General features: G+C 37.3%; 1 protein-coding gene across 1 annotated transcript in view; it reads left to right on the top strand.

The window, feature by feature from the left end:
• The window catches only part of LOC132132129 (protocadherin-16-like), a 109,757-nt gene that overhangs the window by 84,231 nt on the left and 7,666 nt on the right, over positions 1-17,860 (top strand). Inside the window, exons 3-13 of the mRNA XM_059544414.1 lie at positions 3,424-3,612; positions 5,955-6,186; positions 6,705-6,941; positions 8,652-9,698; positions 10,441-10,628; positions 10,864-10,960; positions 11,158-11,315; positions 13,367-14,216; positions 15,667-15,906; positions 16,889-17,014; positions 17,466-17,675. Of these exons, the coding sequence (XP_059400397.1) occupies positions 3,424-3,612; positions 5,955-6,186; positions 6,705-6,941; positions 8,652-9,698; positions 10,441-10,628; positions 10,864-10,960; positions 11,158-11,315; positions 13,367-14,216; positions 15,667-15,906; positions 16,889-17,014; positions 17,466-17,675 (3,574 nt within the window). The remainder of the gene's footprint in view (positions 1-3,423; positions 3,613-5,954; positions 6,187-6,704; positions 6,942-8,651; positions 9,699-10,440; positions 10,629-10,863; positions 10,961-11,157; positions 11,316-13,366; positions 14,217-15,666; positions 15,907-16,888; positions 17,015-17,465; positions 17,676-17,860) is intronic.

Genomic DNA, 17,860 nt, shown 5'->3' with positions numbered 1-17,860 from the left:
TTGAATTACAGATATCAAGGGTTGTGTGCATTGGCGAGAAACTCTATAAGTTTGCTGAGAGATGAAAAAATAACACAAATTTTCCTGTTGGACAAGCAGTGAACTGTAATAGATCTGTTGTATAGTCTGAAATTGTTTGTATGTGTTTGGGTCAGTGGGTTCATAGTGCATTTGAAACTGATGTCTTGCCTTCAGTGAAAACGCAGATAAATTACAGCATCAACCTCTTGACATTGGATGCTAGCAAGAGATAAACTCAAAGATTAATAATTTAGACCACATGCTAGGGACTGTAAGGAATAGAATAACAAACATTTATTCGTCTTGTAAAAATGCAGTTACCAAAACCCTCAGGCAATTTTGTTGTTGTTTGCTGTATAAAATTACTCATACATAAACATTTGTCAACTTGAAATAACTGAAAAGGCTACTAGAATTTATGAAGTTCAGACAGTTTGATCCCAAAAGACATTTACAGTGTAATGCAAGCACACACCAATGGTATTTTATATGTTTATATTAGAGCTTGTTTAATGCATGTTGAAAAAGTTTAAAAAGAAATCTAAATAGCACACAAAATCTGCTGAATGTGTTTTGTAGTTGCATTTTTTCCTTGTCTGGGATGTAATTTTTCCTGTCGAGGTCTTACTTTATAATTTGGAGTGCAATGGGGTGGCACCAGGCGAAAGAAGATATTGCACTATGGTTGCTGAGATAAATTCAGTTATGTAGGTCATGATAAATGTAACTAATCTGAACTAATGTGAAACTGCTGTTTTATGACTCATGATTTATTGCACCAGTTTTTAAGAGGTTTTAACGGAAAACATCTACCACATGATCATACAGTACATGCAACCCTTCAATTCCAGATTTGCTCCTTTAATCAGAGTTGAGACATCTGCAGTTCAAGAAAGCGATGAATTACAGCATATGGTGTTAAGTCCTATTTTCCGGGAGCATTTGTCCCAAGAGAAGTTTTGGATAGGGAATGGATGAGTCTCTATGGCAGAGCACGGCTTCATCCAGACAGAATTATTGCAGTGCTTTCACACAAGTCTCTAGTTTAACTGTAGAGTTCAGTAATATTAGAAAGACTAAGTGGTGGTTGAACGTTCTAGTTCCTTTTTTGGGCGGAGTGTGTCTCGACAGTATTGATCAGCTGTGAAAAGCATAGCGAGTTAGTGATTTGTTGCGCGTGACGTTGAGAAACCCTCAGAGTCCGCCATTTAATTTATTGGTGAATAAGGGATGGTGTGATGCAGATGGGAATTCTGCCTCTCGACAGTACTGTCAGATTGATTGATGCCAGAATGGAAGATTATTGCACGTGTGCAGAAATACTGTAAGGCTTTAAAATATAGACGCCCCACTTTCATTCTGCGAGCCTTCTTTTTATCTGTTGTGAAATGTACAAACTCTATTTATGGATGTTTGTCTAATACTCAGATTAATACATACAAAAGTATTTCACATGTATGTTATTAAATTATTATTGAATTATTTGTTTATATTTATTTTTTTTATATTATTTTTTATTTATTTACAGTTCTTAACTGTGCTGTGTATTCGTTCCCTGCACATAAGACCTCCACCCCTCAGCACCCAGAGGGTCCTCATCGTGCTTTTTACCTGCACCATTTAACAAAAGAAGTTTCTTTAAAATGGTCTCATATTAGCTTGAGATTGGTGACCGCCAACCTCCAAACCTCACAAACACACAGATTTTGTTCAACCCTCTGGATCTTCATGCCCCATTACCCCACACACCTGATCAAATCATCCACAGCGAGGCCTGGCTACCACAGCATCCCAGGACAAATAATTATCACAGTTGCTTAAAATATATATACGGTATATAGGATATATGGATATAGGGAAAAAAAACTAAAAACATCAGGATCCATAAAGAAAAGTTCCCTGACCTTGCCATTTTGACCAGATGTCACATCCTCTGGATCGCATGAAAAAAAAAGTTTTTCACAATCCTCATAAATGGCACGAAGCAACATTATGAAACGGGATGGTTGTAGACCACCAAAGAAATTTTGTTTACAGAGTGCGTCATGGTGGGACAGAGGTCACCACTTAAAGTGGAGTTGAGGGGTCATAACCTCAACCTTTCCGGTAGCAGGAGCCCTGTTGAATAAAGGCCTGAGATTCTTGAGTCCGGCACTGCTTCTCTCCTCTGTTTTTACCATGTCAGGACTGTAATGTGAATCAGCTGTACAGCTGCAGTTATATGGGCGTGACAATAAGAAGATTATCTGTGGTGGTGTGTGTGAAAATGTGATTGTGGTTTCTTTTAACTGTACTATGAGTTCAACTGATTTATTAGCTTCAAAATAGCATTTTTAATAAACCTTATTTCTGCATTTCATGGTTCTCTGGAATGCTTGATTCTGACTGGTCACTTGCTGCATTCAAGTCAAATGTTATCTGTATAATGACCATTAAATTATAATTGTATGTTTCATCCGGCAACCACATTTTATGCCTCTTGTATCATTCTGCAGTCTTGTATTAGTCTTGTATCTAATGAAATAATGTCAAATCAAATCGATGTTTCATTCCATTTATTTACTTATTTGATAAGTAGCAGTGGAGGATAACGCACAGTCAGTTATTATCGCAAAATAAACCCATTCAGGGTGATACGAGGCCCCTGATCACCCTGTCTGGGTTTATATACTGAATAATGACCAGCTGATTGTATATGATCCCTTAGTTGTTTTAGATATATTTTAACTGTGCATTAAACATCTGTAAGAATTCCTTTTGCTCACCAAGATGCATTTATTTGATTAAAAGTCTGGTTAAAAAATAATGTTTTCAATATTGTATGGCTGCATATGGTATGTATTTGATGAATCTACGCTTCTGTCCTCACATAAATGTCATTATAACTTGGCCATAGCTCTTCCAGAACACAAGGCCCGATTTTTCCGCTTGTATCAGTTGTTTCGTCCTTCACCACAAAAAGCTAATGCTCAGTTACCTCCTCCACATTACTCCTTAGAGTTTCCATCTCTCAGAAAGAGTGGCCCTCTTTACATAGACAGTCACCCAGGCATTCAAGAGCAGGGAGAGTGGAGACACTTCTCTTCTCTTCACTCTTCTCTTGTTTTCCCACTCCACTGTGAGAGATTGATGAGACAGGTGCGGCCAAGAACAGACCGGCTGGCAATAAATCCATGGTACAATCAGCTAGAGGACAGAGAGAAAGAAAATACAAAGAGATGGGGATTTTTGTCTGGAGTGTCTTCGTTATTTAATGGGACCATACTGAAGTCTCAGCATTATTGATTAATTATTTTAATGAAAACATATTAAGATCTCTGAATCTGATCTTCTTGTATTCTCTGGTTTAGGAAGTCAGGCGACCGTAATTCTGACAACGTTCTCTGTGTTTGTGCTCCACAGGTAAAAGCAGGCGATGCAGATGGTGGGTCATTTGGGGCCATTACATACTCTATTGGATCCGGGCCCACTAGTGCTCCACCCAGCCAGTTCACCATCAATAAGGAGACTGGACAGATCTGCACCAGTGTGGCTCTGGATCGAGATGAAGGATCAGACAGTTTTGACTTCACTGTGACTGCAACAGATGGGGTGAGGGAATGAGTTTGTACCTGCCTCTAATAGGAATATTCTCTGTTCAGAACAAGTTAAGCTCAATCAACATTTGTGGCATAATGTAGACTGTCACAAAATTGGCAAGTGGAAGTGAATGGGACCAATTCTTGGAGACCAGAAATGTGAAGCCTATAATGTTATGAAAACATTAATTTGTCTGTTAAAATTAGTGTTTTTTTGAGCTGTGAGATTGTTCTCATAGTACATTTAAAGGTGTTTGGTGTTATGTTGTCAAGGCAACGGAATTGTAAATATGCTAATAACTTTTAAAAACGTTTTTAAAATTAAAATCATGTCAACGCTCATATTATTTGCACATTGTTTACATCTTTTAGCTACACTTATGAAACCATGAGTATTTTAAAACATGCCCCATTCACTTCTGTTTTTAATAGTAGCTGTAGAATTTTTAAATAAAGCAGAAATAAAATATAAATATTAGATGAAAAGCTTAAACTTAAATTACATTACATTACAATTACATTACATTACATTAAAATTAAATTACATTATTTTGAAATGTTCCCTTAGCAACTAATTGCAATTGAAATAAATAAGGTAAAGGTGCAGTACTAAAATGACTAAAACTAAAATTGAAATAGAAATAAATTAAAGCTACAGTATATAAAATAAAATAAAAAAACCTAATAAAAGCAAACTAATAAATGACGAAAGCACAAAACAAAATTAATAAAATTAAATAAAACCGAAGTGTAGCCGATGCCCCTTCTAATTCCACCACCGATCAACCACACGGAATAGCTTTATGAAACGAAACAAACTACATATGAAATAAATAAGACTGTTGCACAAAAAAAAAAAAAATAAACTGACATTAACTCAGCTAGCTATTTAATTTAGAGAACTCCATCGTCCAAAGGCCTAGAATACTAACATTTAAATCTTACTTTCTTCATTTCAAATATTTATAAATTTAGGGATGCAGTGAGCTTAATTTTTTTCATGACAGAATCTAATACTGATTTTTAATGTATTTTAGCAAAAAAATAAATATGAATGAAAATATGAGTGCATGAAGAATATGTTTAGTTGCTTTATTAGCCTATATTTTGATTTAAATTAGGCGGTCATTTCAAAAGCCTGAAGCTAAAACATAATGGTCTGACTTTAGCTTTGTGAAATTAGGCTACACAAAACATACCAAACAGCAGATGGGCTGAATGAAAATGCAAATTCACTCTTTGTCAGCAGGTGGCGCTTAAGGAACAGCAGCGATGCATTGTTTCCTTTATTACCACTGAAAACACAATGCATTATACTGAGGCAAGATGAAAGGAAAATGCCATCTAAACTTTTTCATAGAACAGATCTAAATTCATACTCCGTAGATTGTGAACAGATGCAATTGCTGTCTGAAATTTTCTCTAAGATTAGCATTTTTATCAGTCTTTTATTTTGGTGGTTTGCCAGCTAATAAATAAATGCACTGCAAGTTTCAGAGTGAAGCGCTGCATATCATGGGCTGCACTCTAACACATCACTCTGAAGACTGCAGCGCATTGGTATTTTTTATAATAAAAGCTATAATGTGATATCAATTATATTTTGACAATATAGTGCACCCCTAATTAAAATATTATTATTAAAAAAACTCATTTGGTCACCCCTATGGATGGACGGCGCCCCTTGCATTTGCCTTTTTCGCCTATGCGACGGGCCAGCCCTGATTGTTTGTTAGGGTCCAAAAGTGTGAGAACACCTGGAAAATTGCTGATCATTAATACATTTAATGCGCTTTTTAAGTGTTTGAGAAACCTGTTCAATTTGGAAAATTATACACTCCAGTTTTGAGAGTTGAAAGCCTCACTTCAGAAGCATAAAGGTTGATTTAAAAAAACTCCGTAAGTTCTATCGTTTAGCACCTAGATGCCCAATCACATGCCCTGCTCAGTTCTGTCTTCTCTCAGTTGCCAGTTACAGCAATCATGAACTCTCTAAATGAAAAGGCAATAAAACGCAGTGTCCCAGGGGCACATTGCTGTGCATATAAATACACACAAACACACAATCGTGCTATTTCCCTTTACAAGCTGCTAGCAGTGGCCGGCTTTGTTTCCCATTTCATTTATTAATGCAGCCATAAAATGCTGGCTCTGATGAGCAAAAAGGTCCACTACACTATATACTACAGCTCACTGGCCCCTCATAATCTGGAAAGGCAATTATATCCCACTGTGACATTTTCTTCTGCATTATTAAACACTCAAAATCATCCAGACAGATTAGACAGTAGTGTGACATTATCTACACTCCTGTTGTTGTTATCATTAGTAATATGATATGATATTTTCCCGTAGGGAGGCCTTACATCCTCCGCCTCTGTGAAGGTGTCACTGGTGGACATTAATGACAACAGACCTACATTCTACCCTGTGAACTACGCCGTCAGCTTGAGCACACAGAGCATGCCCGGGACCTCTGTTGTCAGGGTAACGGCTCACGACCCAGATGCTGGTGCAAATGGTAAAGTGACATATCACACTGTCCCTGATGGAGGATCCAATTTCTTTACCCTCAACAAGGACACAGGTATTTCAATTAAATCGATTTCAACTATTAATTTAGATATAGATAGTTTTTTTTTTAAGTTGGTTGTTTAAGTACATCAAGTTAAACTTAATGAAACTGAGAAATGCTGACTTGTCATCTCGCTGAAAAAGTTCATTTTTTTGTTTTATGTTTATATAGTTTACAGTTTATTTTAAGCATAATTTTATATTTAATATATTATCTATCTATCTATCTATCTATCCATCCATCCATCCATCCATCCATCCATCCATCCATCCATCCATCCATCCATATACATTTTACATTTAGGTAATAATTCACCCAAAAACGTAATTTTTTGTGTGACTTTGAAATGGCCTTATGACTTTCTTCAAGGAACAATAAATATTTATTTTCTCAAATTCCAATAAACGGTTGTCAGCTTGAAAAAAGGCTGAGCAAATTTGCTCATCCGTATCCTCATGTGTAATTCTCACTGTCTTCAGGCTGTGTATATCTAATTTAATTCCATTCCCACTGCATTTTTCCCCTTTAAGGTGTGATCTCGCTGTCACGCTCACTGCATGGAAAGGCAAATGCTGTCATCACCATGGTGATCACAGCACGGGACAGAGGCGGTCTCACGGCACCTGTCAATGCCAGAGTGAACATCAGCGTTGTGGCTGGATCAGTGGCACCTCCAGTGTTCGAACAGGCGCAGTACTTCTTCACCGTCTCTGAGGATGTACTCCGGGGTACCGAGGTTGGGGTAGTGAGGGCCAGCGGCAGGAATGGTTAGTTTCAGCTATTTCCATTTTACATCTTCTTGGAATTAAAATTATATTGTGTAAAAATAATCTAAAAGAAGTAGCCATGTGCAGCTGCATACTTTGACATAGCTCTGCTAACCTCACTGCTTTGGCTCTCTGAAGCATGAATTGGTGTCTGTGGGACAGTCAGGGGTGCTGAAAAGCCTGATGGGGAATATTTTCACTCTCGCTGAGCCAGTTGTGCAAATAGAGCAGCAGCTGCAGCGTGAACCTCATTAAACAGTCACATCCATCACATATTCCACATATTTCTCATGTTGCTGGAAATTATTATTTGTTGATGTATATTTTCTGATAGCACAGGCATATGTTGGGATGTTTAATGAAAAATGATGGGGAATTCTATAGGATGTACCTGTCTGTACTAGGGATGCACTGATACTACAATTCTGGCTGATAGTGATAAGCTGATAATGTGAAGCATAATTCATGTATGGCTGATAACTGATAAATTACCTGTATTTAAATTTGATAGTATTTTATCTAAATACATTTTAAATAAAACACTAAAAACGAAAAGTCATTTTAAATGTGAATTTTAATGTGAATTTAGGCCTCACGCCATTATAATGTACAGTATGAAAGATGTATATTCATTTTGAGATTTGAAAAAGATTAAATTTAATGGTGTTATTAAAGTATTTTTAACTTAACTTATATTTGGGGAACAAGTAAGAAATAATTGGGGAAATGTGAAAGTAGTAGAAATACGCATGTACAATTAAAGGGGTTATATGATGCTTTTTTAAAGATCATTATTTTGTGTATTTGGTGTAACAGAACAGAATAAACACATCATCTCCTGACACTGCGTTACTACGCCTTCTTTCTTTGTGTGAACATTTGAGCGGCATTACGCAAATATTTGTACATAGTGACGTAGACATGTGGGGCGTTTGAATGAGCTGTTTTAGGGGGCATGGCAGAGTCTTTACTTTGATAAAGAATATCTCTTTAGATTTGAGACTTTAGTCTTTGCAACTTTACAGATCTTCTCCATGCACCAAAAGCTTGTAACAATTCTAAGAGAAAGAAAAAAATTAAATCACATCATATGACCCCTTGAAGTATTAAGTATTGTATTTATCCAATATTTTTTTAAAGAAATGAATACTATTTGATTCTGCAAGGATGCATTAAAGAGTTTTACAATCCATTGTTACAAAAAGTTTCTATTTCAAATAAGTGCAAGTTTTTTTTTTAACTAATCTAATCAAGGAACCTTGAAAAATGTTTAGCAGTTTTCTCAAAAATACTAAGCAGAACAACTGTTTTCTACTTTTATAATAATAAGAAATGTTTCAAATCAGCATATTAGAATGATTTCTGAAGAATCACATGACACTAAAGACTGGAGTAATGATGCTAAAAATGCAACACAAGAATTAATTACATTTTAAAATATATTAAGAAAGCAGTTATTTTAAGTTATAACATTTCACAAGATGTTTGATAACATAAATGCTGCCTTGATGAGCATAATTAAAAACTAACTTTTTAATCAAAAAGTTGGATGTTTAAATCACTCAAAGGATGATCCATGAATCACCACCATTGTTTCCTTAAATTTCTCTAAGAAAACTGTCCTTGTAATAAATTTAGAAAGCCTCTTTAGATTAAATCATCTGCTAAATAACTGCTTATATATCTTATCCCATCTCTTTCTTGCTCCAGGAGTCTTTAAGGATGTCACCTACACTATCTCTGCTGGGGATCCAGATGGTTATTTCATGGTTGATCCAGAAACTGGAGCGCTCAGAACAAGCCTTCCTCTGGACCATGAGTCACGACCCTTTTACAACTTGGAAATTCAAGCTCGCAGCGGTTCCCCTCCATCTTTTGGAGAGACTCGTGTTCGAGTCACCATTGCAGATGTGAATGATAACGCCCCCATATTTTTCCCGTCATCGTCTGAGTCTCTGCTCCTACCGGAAGCCACAAAAATGGGTACTGTGGTGTACCGCGTACAGGCGGAGGACCTCGACTCCGGCCCTAATGGACAGCTGAGCTTTGACCTGATGTCGGCCGGAGTGCAGCGCACGTTTGGTGTGGAGCGAAGCAGTGGGGAAATCCGGCTAATTGGGAGTCTGTCGTATGACAGCGTACCTCGCTATGACCTCCAAGTGATCGCAAAAGACAGTGGTGCACCTCAGCTCAGCGCTACGTTTAGCCTGGTGGTTCACATCCAGGCGGAGAACAGCCAGGGTCCTATATTTGACACAATGACCTACCGTGTGGAACTGAAGGAGAACACGCCACTTAACACAAACTTCTTACAGGTCCGGGCGCTCAATAGAGATCCCAATGGAAATGAAGGGTCGTCCAAAGGTTCCACACCATCTTCCACACTGGCATACCGGCTCCGGCCTGATGGGGACGCAGCGGGTTTTGGGATTGCCCCAGACAGTGGATGGCTGTTTGTTAAGAGTGCTTTAGACCGTGAGGCCAAGGATATTTACCTATTAACTGTGGTCGCCACCTCTGGAAGCGGCCAGATGGGGAAGACCGGCAGCGCGACAGTGAGAGTTTCTGTCACAGATGAAAATGATAATTCTCCTCGTTTCTCTCAGGAGAGAGTGTTCTTGGCAGTGAGAGAGAACTTGCCTGCGGGAACTGGTTTCGGGAGGGTGTCTGCTACCGACCGCGACGCTGGTCTCAACAGCCGCCTTGCATACAGATTGCTCCACACGGACCGCTTCTTCCAAATCAATTCCCAGACTGGTGAGCTGGAACACAAACCTGCAAAAACATTTATTTATACATTTAGAACATTTTCTAGATGAGGGATTTTCAAGCTTTTTGACAAATAATATGGTTCGGCAGCTATATATTTTATGTATAAAGACCCATTAGTGTGAAAAATAGGTAAAATTGTGGAAACTTTATATATTTTTTTCTACTCACCGTTAAAGTACTGTTAAATGTATTCCCTCTGAAGAAAAACAAAACTTTGCCTATCAATAAACTAAAATAATTGATTATAATCTCCAAAACAAAATATTCCAGGTTTGGAAAGCAGTTTTTTGTTTTGTTTTGTTTTGTTTTGTTTTCATTCTGGGCATGGTTGAAAATCCCTCTCTAGACTCTTCATTAACTGTTATTTTAAAATTATTTATATACTGTATACTTTTATAAGTATTTATGAATATTTTTAATTAGATTTTATTTTTATATTTTCAGTATTTTATTTTTATTATTATCTTTTAATTTTTTAACTTTTGTATTTCTATTTAGATTTCATTTATTTTTATTGCGGGTTTCATAATTATAGTACTTAAACTTTATTTGTCCAAGGCCAAATTTCAGATTTTTTTATCTAATATTTATTTGTAATTTATTTCAGCTTTATTTCAATTAATGAAAATTTTTTAAAAATAGTTTAAGTTGACAGTAACCTCACTGAAAATCATTTGCAAGCATTCTAGACTGAGTATTCTGACTAACTCAAACATTTCACGTGTAGGTGAAATCAGTACCAGAGCAGCTCTAGACCGCGAGCAACAGTCCAGTTATCAGCTCATTGTGGTGGTTCAGGACGGTGGTACCCCTCCACGTAGTGCCACCGGAACAGCCCATATCACAGTGCTGGATGAGAACGACAACGCACCAGCATTCAGCCACACACAGCCCGACAGGGAGATTCTCATTCAGGCAAGAAACAGACTGGCACAGACTATATTTAAAGCTTTAAATCAGTGTGTCATAACATAGGTGCTTGTGTTTATTAAAGCACAGTTCACACATCATAAAAACATCATTACATCTGTACATAATATCTTGCAAAAATTGTTTATGCGACCTTGGATTTGTTCCCGCTCTTGAAGTTGTTTGTATCAAGTATAAGCAGCCAGACTGTGTTGTTTAAAACTTGCTTGATGTTTTCCAGGTTCAGGAGGGTCTTCCTGCCGGTTCTTTATTAGGAACTCTACACGCCAAAGACCCAGATGAGGGAGAGAATGGCACTATTTTCTACTCATTATCAGGTAAGTAAAAAGCTAGAATATTATTATTATAAGTTTTGGGTCTTCTTATTGCCTGAGGATGTTATTGCAAAATGGTAAACCTGTAAAACTTAACATGTCCTTACAGTTGTCTCTGTGCCCAATGTGATGTATTGTACAGATAATTATACTACCATATTTGTCTATATTTATGCTTCCATTTGCCCTTGCTTTTTAAGGCTCTAGAGTGGAACGTTTCTCCTTCAACCCAAACACCGGAGAGCTGCGCTCCTCTTCCTCCCTGAGGCGAGCTGAAAATGCAGAGTACAGCTTCACCGTCACTGCCACGGACCGTGGCGCTCCATCTCAGAGCTCTTCAGCTGTCTTACTTATACAGGTGAGAATATCCAGGCACTTTTTAAATCATCACTCTCAATGTTGGAATCAAGGTAAGCATGTAAGACCCCTGATCTAGTGGTGAGGGTAGATGTTGGACTTTGGTGCTCATGCAGGAGATGCAGATTTAAATCTGGCTTACGTCATGCCACTAACTCCCTCTCCTTCATAATTTCTCCTTTTTGGAGTTTCTATAGTTAAAAACTAAAATGGAAAAAAGTTAAAGCGAAGCCAGTAGCTCACATTTAACTATATTTGTGTAGCATCAAGTAGCCATTAGTTTAGTTTAGTTTAGTTTAGTTTATACTCCAACATTTGACCAGAAACTGAGTGTAACTGAAGTCTTCAAAAATTAATAATGTTATTATATATTATAGTTTTATATACAGTACTATTAAGTATATATACTATTAAAGTCTTATTTATAAATATTTTAGAATTATCTTTTATTTTAATATATATATATATATATATATATATATATATATATATATAGTAATTTCATGTATTTTTAGTTTAATATGTGCTTTTGTCATTTTTATTTTATTTTATCTTTTCTGCCCGTGCAAAACTTTCCGATAGGTGTTGTGTGTGGTTGCCAAGGTGCCTGTAGTGTTTTTAGCAGATTTTGGCGGGTAGCTTCAAGTCATAAGACTGCCCTTAATTAATTATTTTTTAGTTAATCTGCCAAAATCTTAAAATCTTGCTGCATGAGCACCAATATGGACAAGTCATCTTTCACTGTGCCAAACTATCATCATACTTAACAGTCCCCTGAGCTGTGGCATCATTATTCAAGCAGGGAAATGAGCTGTGACCCAGAGGCCAGCTCCTGCCTATGCAAACACAAACACCTCAAAACTCCCAGGATTATTTCCTGTTCCAGAGGAACGGACTGTAACACAAAACCCTGTATTAATCCCAACACTCAGCATGGAACTGCATGAATCAGAAATGTCAAACTATATCTTTGACAATAGAATAATTTCAATGGTTTTTCATTCCAACGTAAAAGAATCCGTATTCTAAAGAGTTTGTTCTCTGCAGAATGATTCTTGCCAGTTTTTTTTAGCTAAACATCTTTAGTGCTTTTACAGATGTGATTTCAAAAAATGAGTTGGAGGCTAATTGTAGAGTGTGCGGCTGCATGTGATTTCTGTTCTTTCTGTGTGTATGGGGAAGATGAGAGTGAGAGGGAGACAGAGGGAGAATGCACCTTTGAATCAAGTGTTCCCAGATGGCTCTGATGAGGCCCAGCTGTGGTTCCCCATGATCAAACAGAAAGCTGCAAACCTTGGTAGCGCTAAAGCCGATATGCCCGCACTGTAGCAATCTCAAGATAATATTTTACATGCCATCTGTAATGCCAGCTTCATTTTGAAAGTCCAGTGTACTTTGCACCTAAAAAAGAGCCCAGAGATTGATCAGTGTCAATCCTTATGTTGCTTTCCTTCTTGTGATCCGGGGTGTGTGTAGTGTTTTGTTTTTACATTGGGATAATAGTATGAAAGGCTTCACCTGTCAACCATTTTCCAGCATTTACTGTACTTCAAGGTCTTGGGAAATAATATCACGGGCCTTTAATGTGGCATGTTCACTCCATTTTATTCTCTCAGTATTGAAAGAAGTCTTTAATGGTAACCAAGGCTGCATTTATAAAAATACAGTAAAAATAGTAACATTGTGAAATGTTGTTATAATTCATAAAGAACAGTTTTTTTGTTGTTGTTGTTTTTTTACAGTGTTATTCCTGTAATGCAAAGATGAGTCTTCTGTGTCACATGATCCTTCAGAAGTCATTCTAAGATACTGATTTTGTCTCAAGAAACATTTCTTATTATTATCAATGTCGAAAACAAATTCTTTGAATGGAAAGTTCAGCATTTATTTAAAAAACAGAAATCTTCTCTAAAATTATAAATGTCTTGACTGTCACTTGTTGTCAATTATTTGGAAAGTTTCATAGTTCAAGGAGGTGTATTGTAAAATATACTAGTTGAGCTTAAAAAGCAACTAACGTTTCTTCTGAAATCTTTGGTTTCCAATCTGTAGGTCATTGGCTCTACAAGGACTCCTCCAAATCCCAACACCTTATCCATGACTCTCAACTCAGTAGAGGGAGCCAAGCCAGGCTCTGTTATTGGCTCAGTTAGAGCACATGACCAGCGTGAAATGACCTTAAACGGTCAGGTGACCTACCTTGTAGTGGGAGGCACAGATCACGAAGGAACCTTTATGGTTGACCGTCTCACAGGAGATGTTTACTTGGCTAGAGAGCTGGATTATGAAAAAGGGTCATGGTATACTCTACAGATCGAAGTGGACGATTTCTCCAAGGCATATCCAACCTCTCACATGGTACAGCTGGAAATCAACGTGCAGGATATTAATGACCACGCACCAGAGTTTCCAGAAGATCCAGTAACTATTGTTATTCATGAGAACATACAAGCTGGCTCCTCCATTTACACCTTCCAGGCGGCTGATAAAGATGGCAGTGGACCCAACAGCGAGATACGTTATTCTATCCAACATCAGTGGCCTGACATCCCAGATCTCTTTAGTTTTGATCCTGTCACAGGAGTCTTAAAACTGGGCCGAGAGCTGGACCATGAGGAGACCTCCAGCCTGTTCCTGGTGGTCCATGCAACGGATTCAACCTTGGACCCCAATGAGAGACTCTGGGGATCGGTGACGGCACGAGTGTTCGTCACCGATGAGAATGACAATGCTCCGATCTTCAGCTCCCCGACTGCTGTTAGTGTGATGGAGGACCAGCCTGTGGGGTTCGTCCTGCTTTACGTCATCGCCCGGGATGCAGACCAGGGTGAAAACGGCCGAGTGTCCTACAGGATCATGTCAGGAAACACAGCAGGGCGGTTCGGCCTCAACCTGAACAGTGGTAAGAATCATTATTTCATTCTATTTGAAAAACATTGTTTTTTTTCACACCAAGCTGCTTATGGGCCATTTGCTCAAATCCAGAAGTAATTTAGCAGAACAGATACTTTACTTGAACAGTTATTCATGGGAGTGCACTTTGATTTTGGCCCGTCAACCACACCTCTTTGGCGATGGAAATATGCATGTTTTAGTTTGAAATTCCTCTCGTTCTCCAAGAATACAACCATTTACAGCTCACGCAAAATTAGATTAAATAGACAAAGTAACCTAATCGACTGAACAGCTGTAGTCAATTATTCTTCCATTATTGTCAGATGGTTTATGATGTAGGTTAGGGTTTCATTTCTGTTCTAAATAAGGCGTATACTATATACTATGTATATAAAAGTTGGGTTGAAGCACACAATAAAGTCAGCTGATATTAGCCAGACACTGAGGAGAAAGTCTTCAAACTCTTTGGACACTTTAAGTAGGTCTAAAGTTTGAAGTTAAGCACAAAACCAGAGCTACCGTATTCAGAAGCAGAAGCCAGCTCAAACATCTCAATGATGTGTTTAAAACTATTGTTTGTTGGACTATAAATAAAAAAAGGGGGCCACACACAGACTTCTCGCAAACACACAAAAATATTTCGCAGTCAGCAAGCAGTCAAGTTGCCATATCGACCACAGGGGTGTGTTTATCCTGAGTGACCCTCGCCTGGGGTCTTGTTGGTGACAACATTGCAGAGAGGTATAGATGGAAAGGTTCAGAATGGACTCATCAACAGCTTTCTTCATTGGTCTTCATACCAGAAAGTCAGCAAAAAGCTTCATTTTCAAATTCCTTGTAGAGAGTGGAGTAGCTAAACTGAGGAGAAAAACAGAGGATGAATAAAGCTAAAATGAATGTTAGACTGTAGTTATGGATATTGTGTTTGACTTCTATATTGTATGAGCAGTTTTTATGTTCACATAGTAAAGAAGAATTAGCCCCTGAAGCAATGAATGAATATACAGATAAGGAAAACTAAAAACTTCATAGCATCCCCTTTCTTCTCAGTGGGTTTTTTCTCAGCTGGCACATGTATTATTATATTATATAAAAAATTATAAACAATCTGTATAAATAATAAATGTCGAAGCTGAACTATTACATTTACTAAAAATCAAATGAAAATAAATTACAGCTAAATAAAAAAAAGTAAATCTTTTTTCTAACGGGATTGTCACCAGTATTTGTTTTGGTGGGCTATTTTAGTCACAAATGAACTTCTAACCTCAGCAGAGCAACTGATTTGCCCAACCATATTCAAATAGAGCTTTAAGATATAATGAAATATTACAATTATGCATAGTATAATTATAAAACAGAGCAGCTCCCTGACCTCGGTCATACGTCTCCAGCCACAGGGCGAACGTTCACAAGGCCATCTGCAGCAGATTTACAGATGTTTTTCTCTTCTTCAGGCTCTCTCTCCATCCTCAAACCTCTGGATCGTGAGGAACAGGAGAGCTACAACCTTACCATAGTCGCTGAGGATCATGGGATGCCTCAGCATTCCACCACTCAGGTGCTGTCCATCCAGGTGATTGACGTGAATGATGAAGCACCATGGTTTGAACGCAGTGAATTTGAAGCCCAAATCAAAGAGAACAAGCCAGCAGGAACGAGCATTCTGAAGGTCTCCGCCTCAGACCGGGATGACGGTGAGGAATAGTTGATTAATTCCTGCAATAATCCATGTGTTAAATGAGCCTTTACTTCTAAAAAGAATCACCTACATTTTGGGCTATTCCAACCTTTTGTAAATTCATGATCTGTGTCTGAAATCTTCACCATCTGGTAAAAGCAGTTGTGTTGTGCTGCGGTGAGGGCAGTGTTTTTTTTTACGCTTCCTGTGGCGGGTATGAGGGACTCATTCTCAGCCCCCTGGGCTCAGTGAGAGAGTGAAGGAGAGAAGGAGAGAATTGTAAAGACATTCTTCAGGAAGCTTTAATTGAGTAAGCAGGTGCTCGTGCCAAAGCTCGCTGACTTTGCACGCAATCTGGCACCCGTATGTCTTTGGTCCACACTTAACACTTGTGTGGACCACAACTCGGGGGCTGAATCAGCAAAATTAACTACTAATGAAACCAGTATTAAATCCAAGATGAAAAGGTTTGAACCTGGATATTATACAGTATGACATGTTACTTCTGTTTCAATTCACATCAGGTTGTTTACTTCCTGTACACATTCTAACTCAGAAAGGAAGGGAAGACTACTCATACTACTTTTGTACAGTATAATACAGTATAAATACTGTGCACTTTGTCCTAATTTTCAGTATTACCTACTACATTTGCCACTTGACCGAATACTGTGTCCCACAATGCAATGCACCTGATTTGATCTACCATGATTTTTACCATCTCTCTTTTGACTTGTAATTTGATCTGACTGTCAAAAGACATAAAAAAAATCCTGAAAATATTTAAATAAAAGTTCAATAATATATTTAGGTACATTATTACTATTAAAATAATTCAAATATAAAGGACAATGTAGTATAGAACTGTTTGAAAGGTTTCCCTTTCATCTAAAAAAATAGTTGGTAATGTGCAGTGTTTACTGTGCAGTATTCAGAAGCCAGTTTGCTAGTATTTGATTCTGATCATTATTGATTATATATTTCTATTTTTGTTGCAGGCACTAATGGCTTGGTAATTTACGGTGGTGTGACTGAGGATGGATTCACAATTAATCCAGAGACGGGTGTGATATCTGTCACTCAGGTTCTAGACAGGGAGCTTCAGGACCACTACACTGTAACAGGTACATAAACACAGGATCTGCAAATAATATGGCTGAAACAGTGTTATTTTAGGATTATCTGTTATAGTATTTATTAATATTGAATTAACTTTTTCAGTTATTTTATTTTATGATATGTATTTTCATTTTAGTTAATATTTTAGTTTTATATGCTTTTATTTTTTTATTTAGTTTTAAATAAAATTTTTGTGATTCAGCTTAAATAAAAATTAGAAATTTAGAAATAAATGTTTTCTTTCCACATTTTTGGTTTATTATTTATTATTTACGTTTTTCATCTAATATTTATTTTATTTTAGCTTTATTTAAATTACCGAAAGCGATTCATTTTAGTTAATAACAACACTTATCTGAAAATGGTTATAATATTATTAAAATATAATTTTCTCTAATTATAATTTCTAATATTATTAAACTTAACAATCCTCCTTATATCTTGTGTATGAAATAGTTTATGCAAAAGATGGAGGCATACCCCCTAACTTTGCCAAGGCTAAAGTGCACATCACAGTTCTGGATGAGAATGATAATGCTCCTGCTTTCGGGCAGCAGCATTACAGTCTGGAAGTGCCTGAGAACCAAGAGCCTGTGGAGCTGTTCACCCTCAAAGCCACAGACTTGGACACCGGAGAGAGTGGACGACTGGAATATAAGATCACTGGTAAAACATTTTGGATATTTAGATAATGTATGTATAGAGGTACATGTAGACGAGCATCTACAGTGTATTACAAACCAGATTTAGTCTTTAAGTTAAAACACACTGCATTTTGAATTACATGTGGTCAAGGCATGTTACTATTTTTGTTCACAGTTCAGACTTGTTTCTTATAAAAAAAAAATCCA

Source organism: Carassius carassius, chromosome 49, assembly GCF_963082965.1.
Source record: "Carassius carassius chromosome 49, fCarCar2.1, whole genome shotgun sequence".
In the NCBI taxonomy this organism is placed as follows: Eukaryota; Metazoa; Chordata; class Actinopteri; order Cypriniformes; family Cyprinidae; genus Carassius; species Carassius carassius.
The sequence above is the reverse complement of the archived record's forward strand: the minus strand, read 5'-3'. Positions and strand labels throughout refer to the sequence as shown.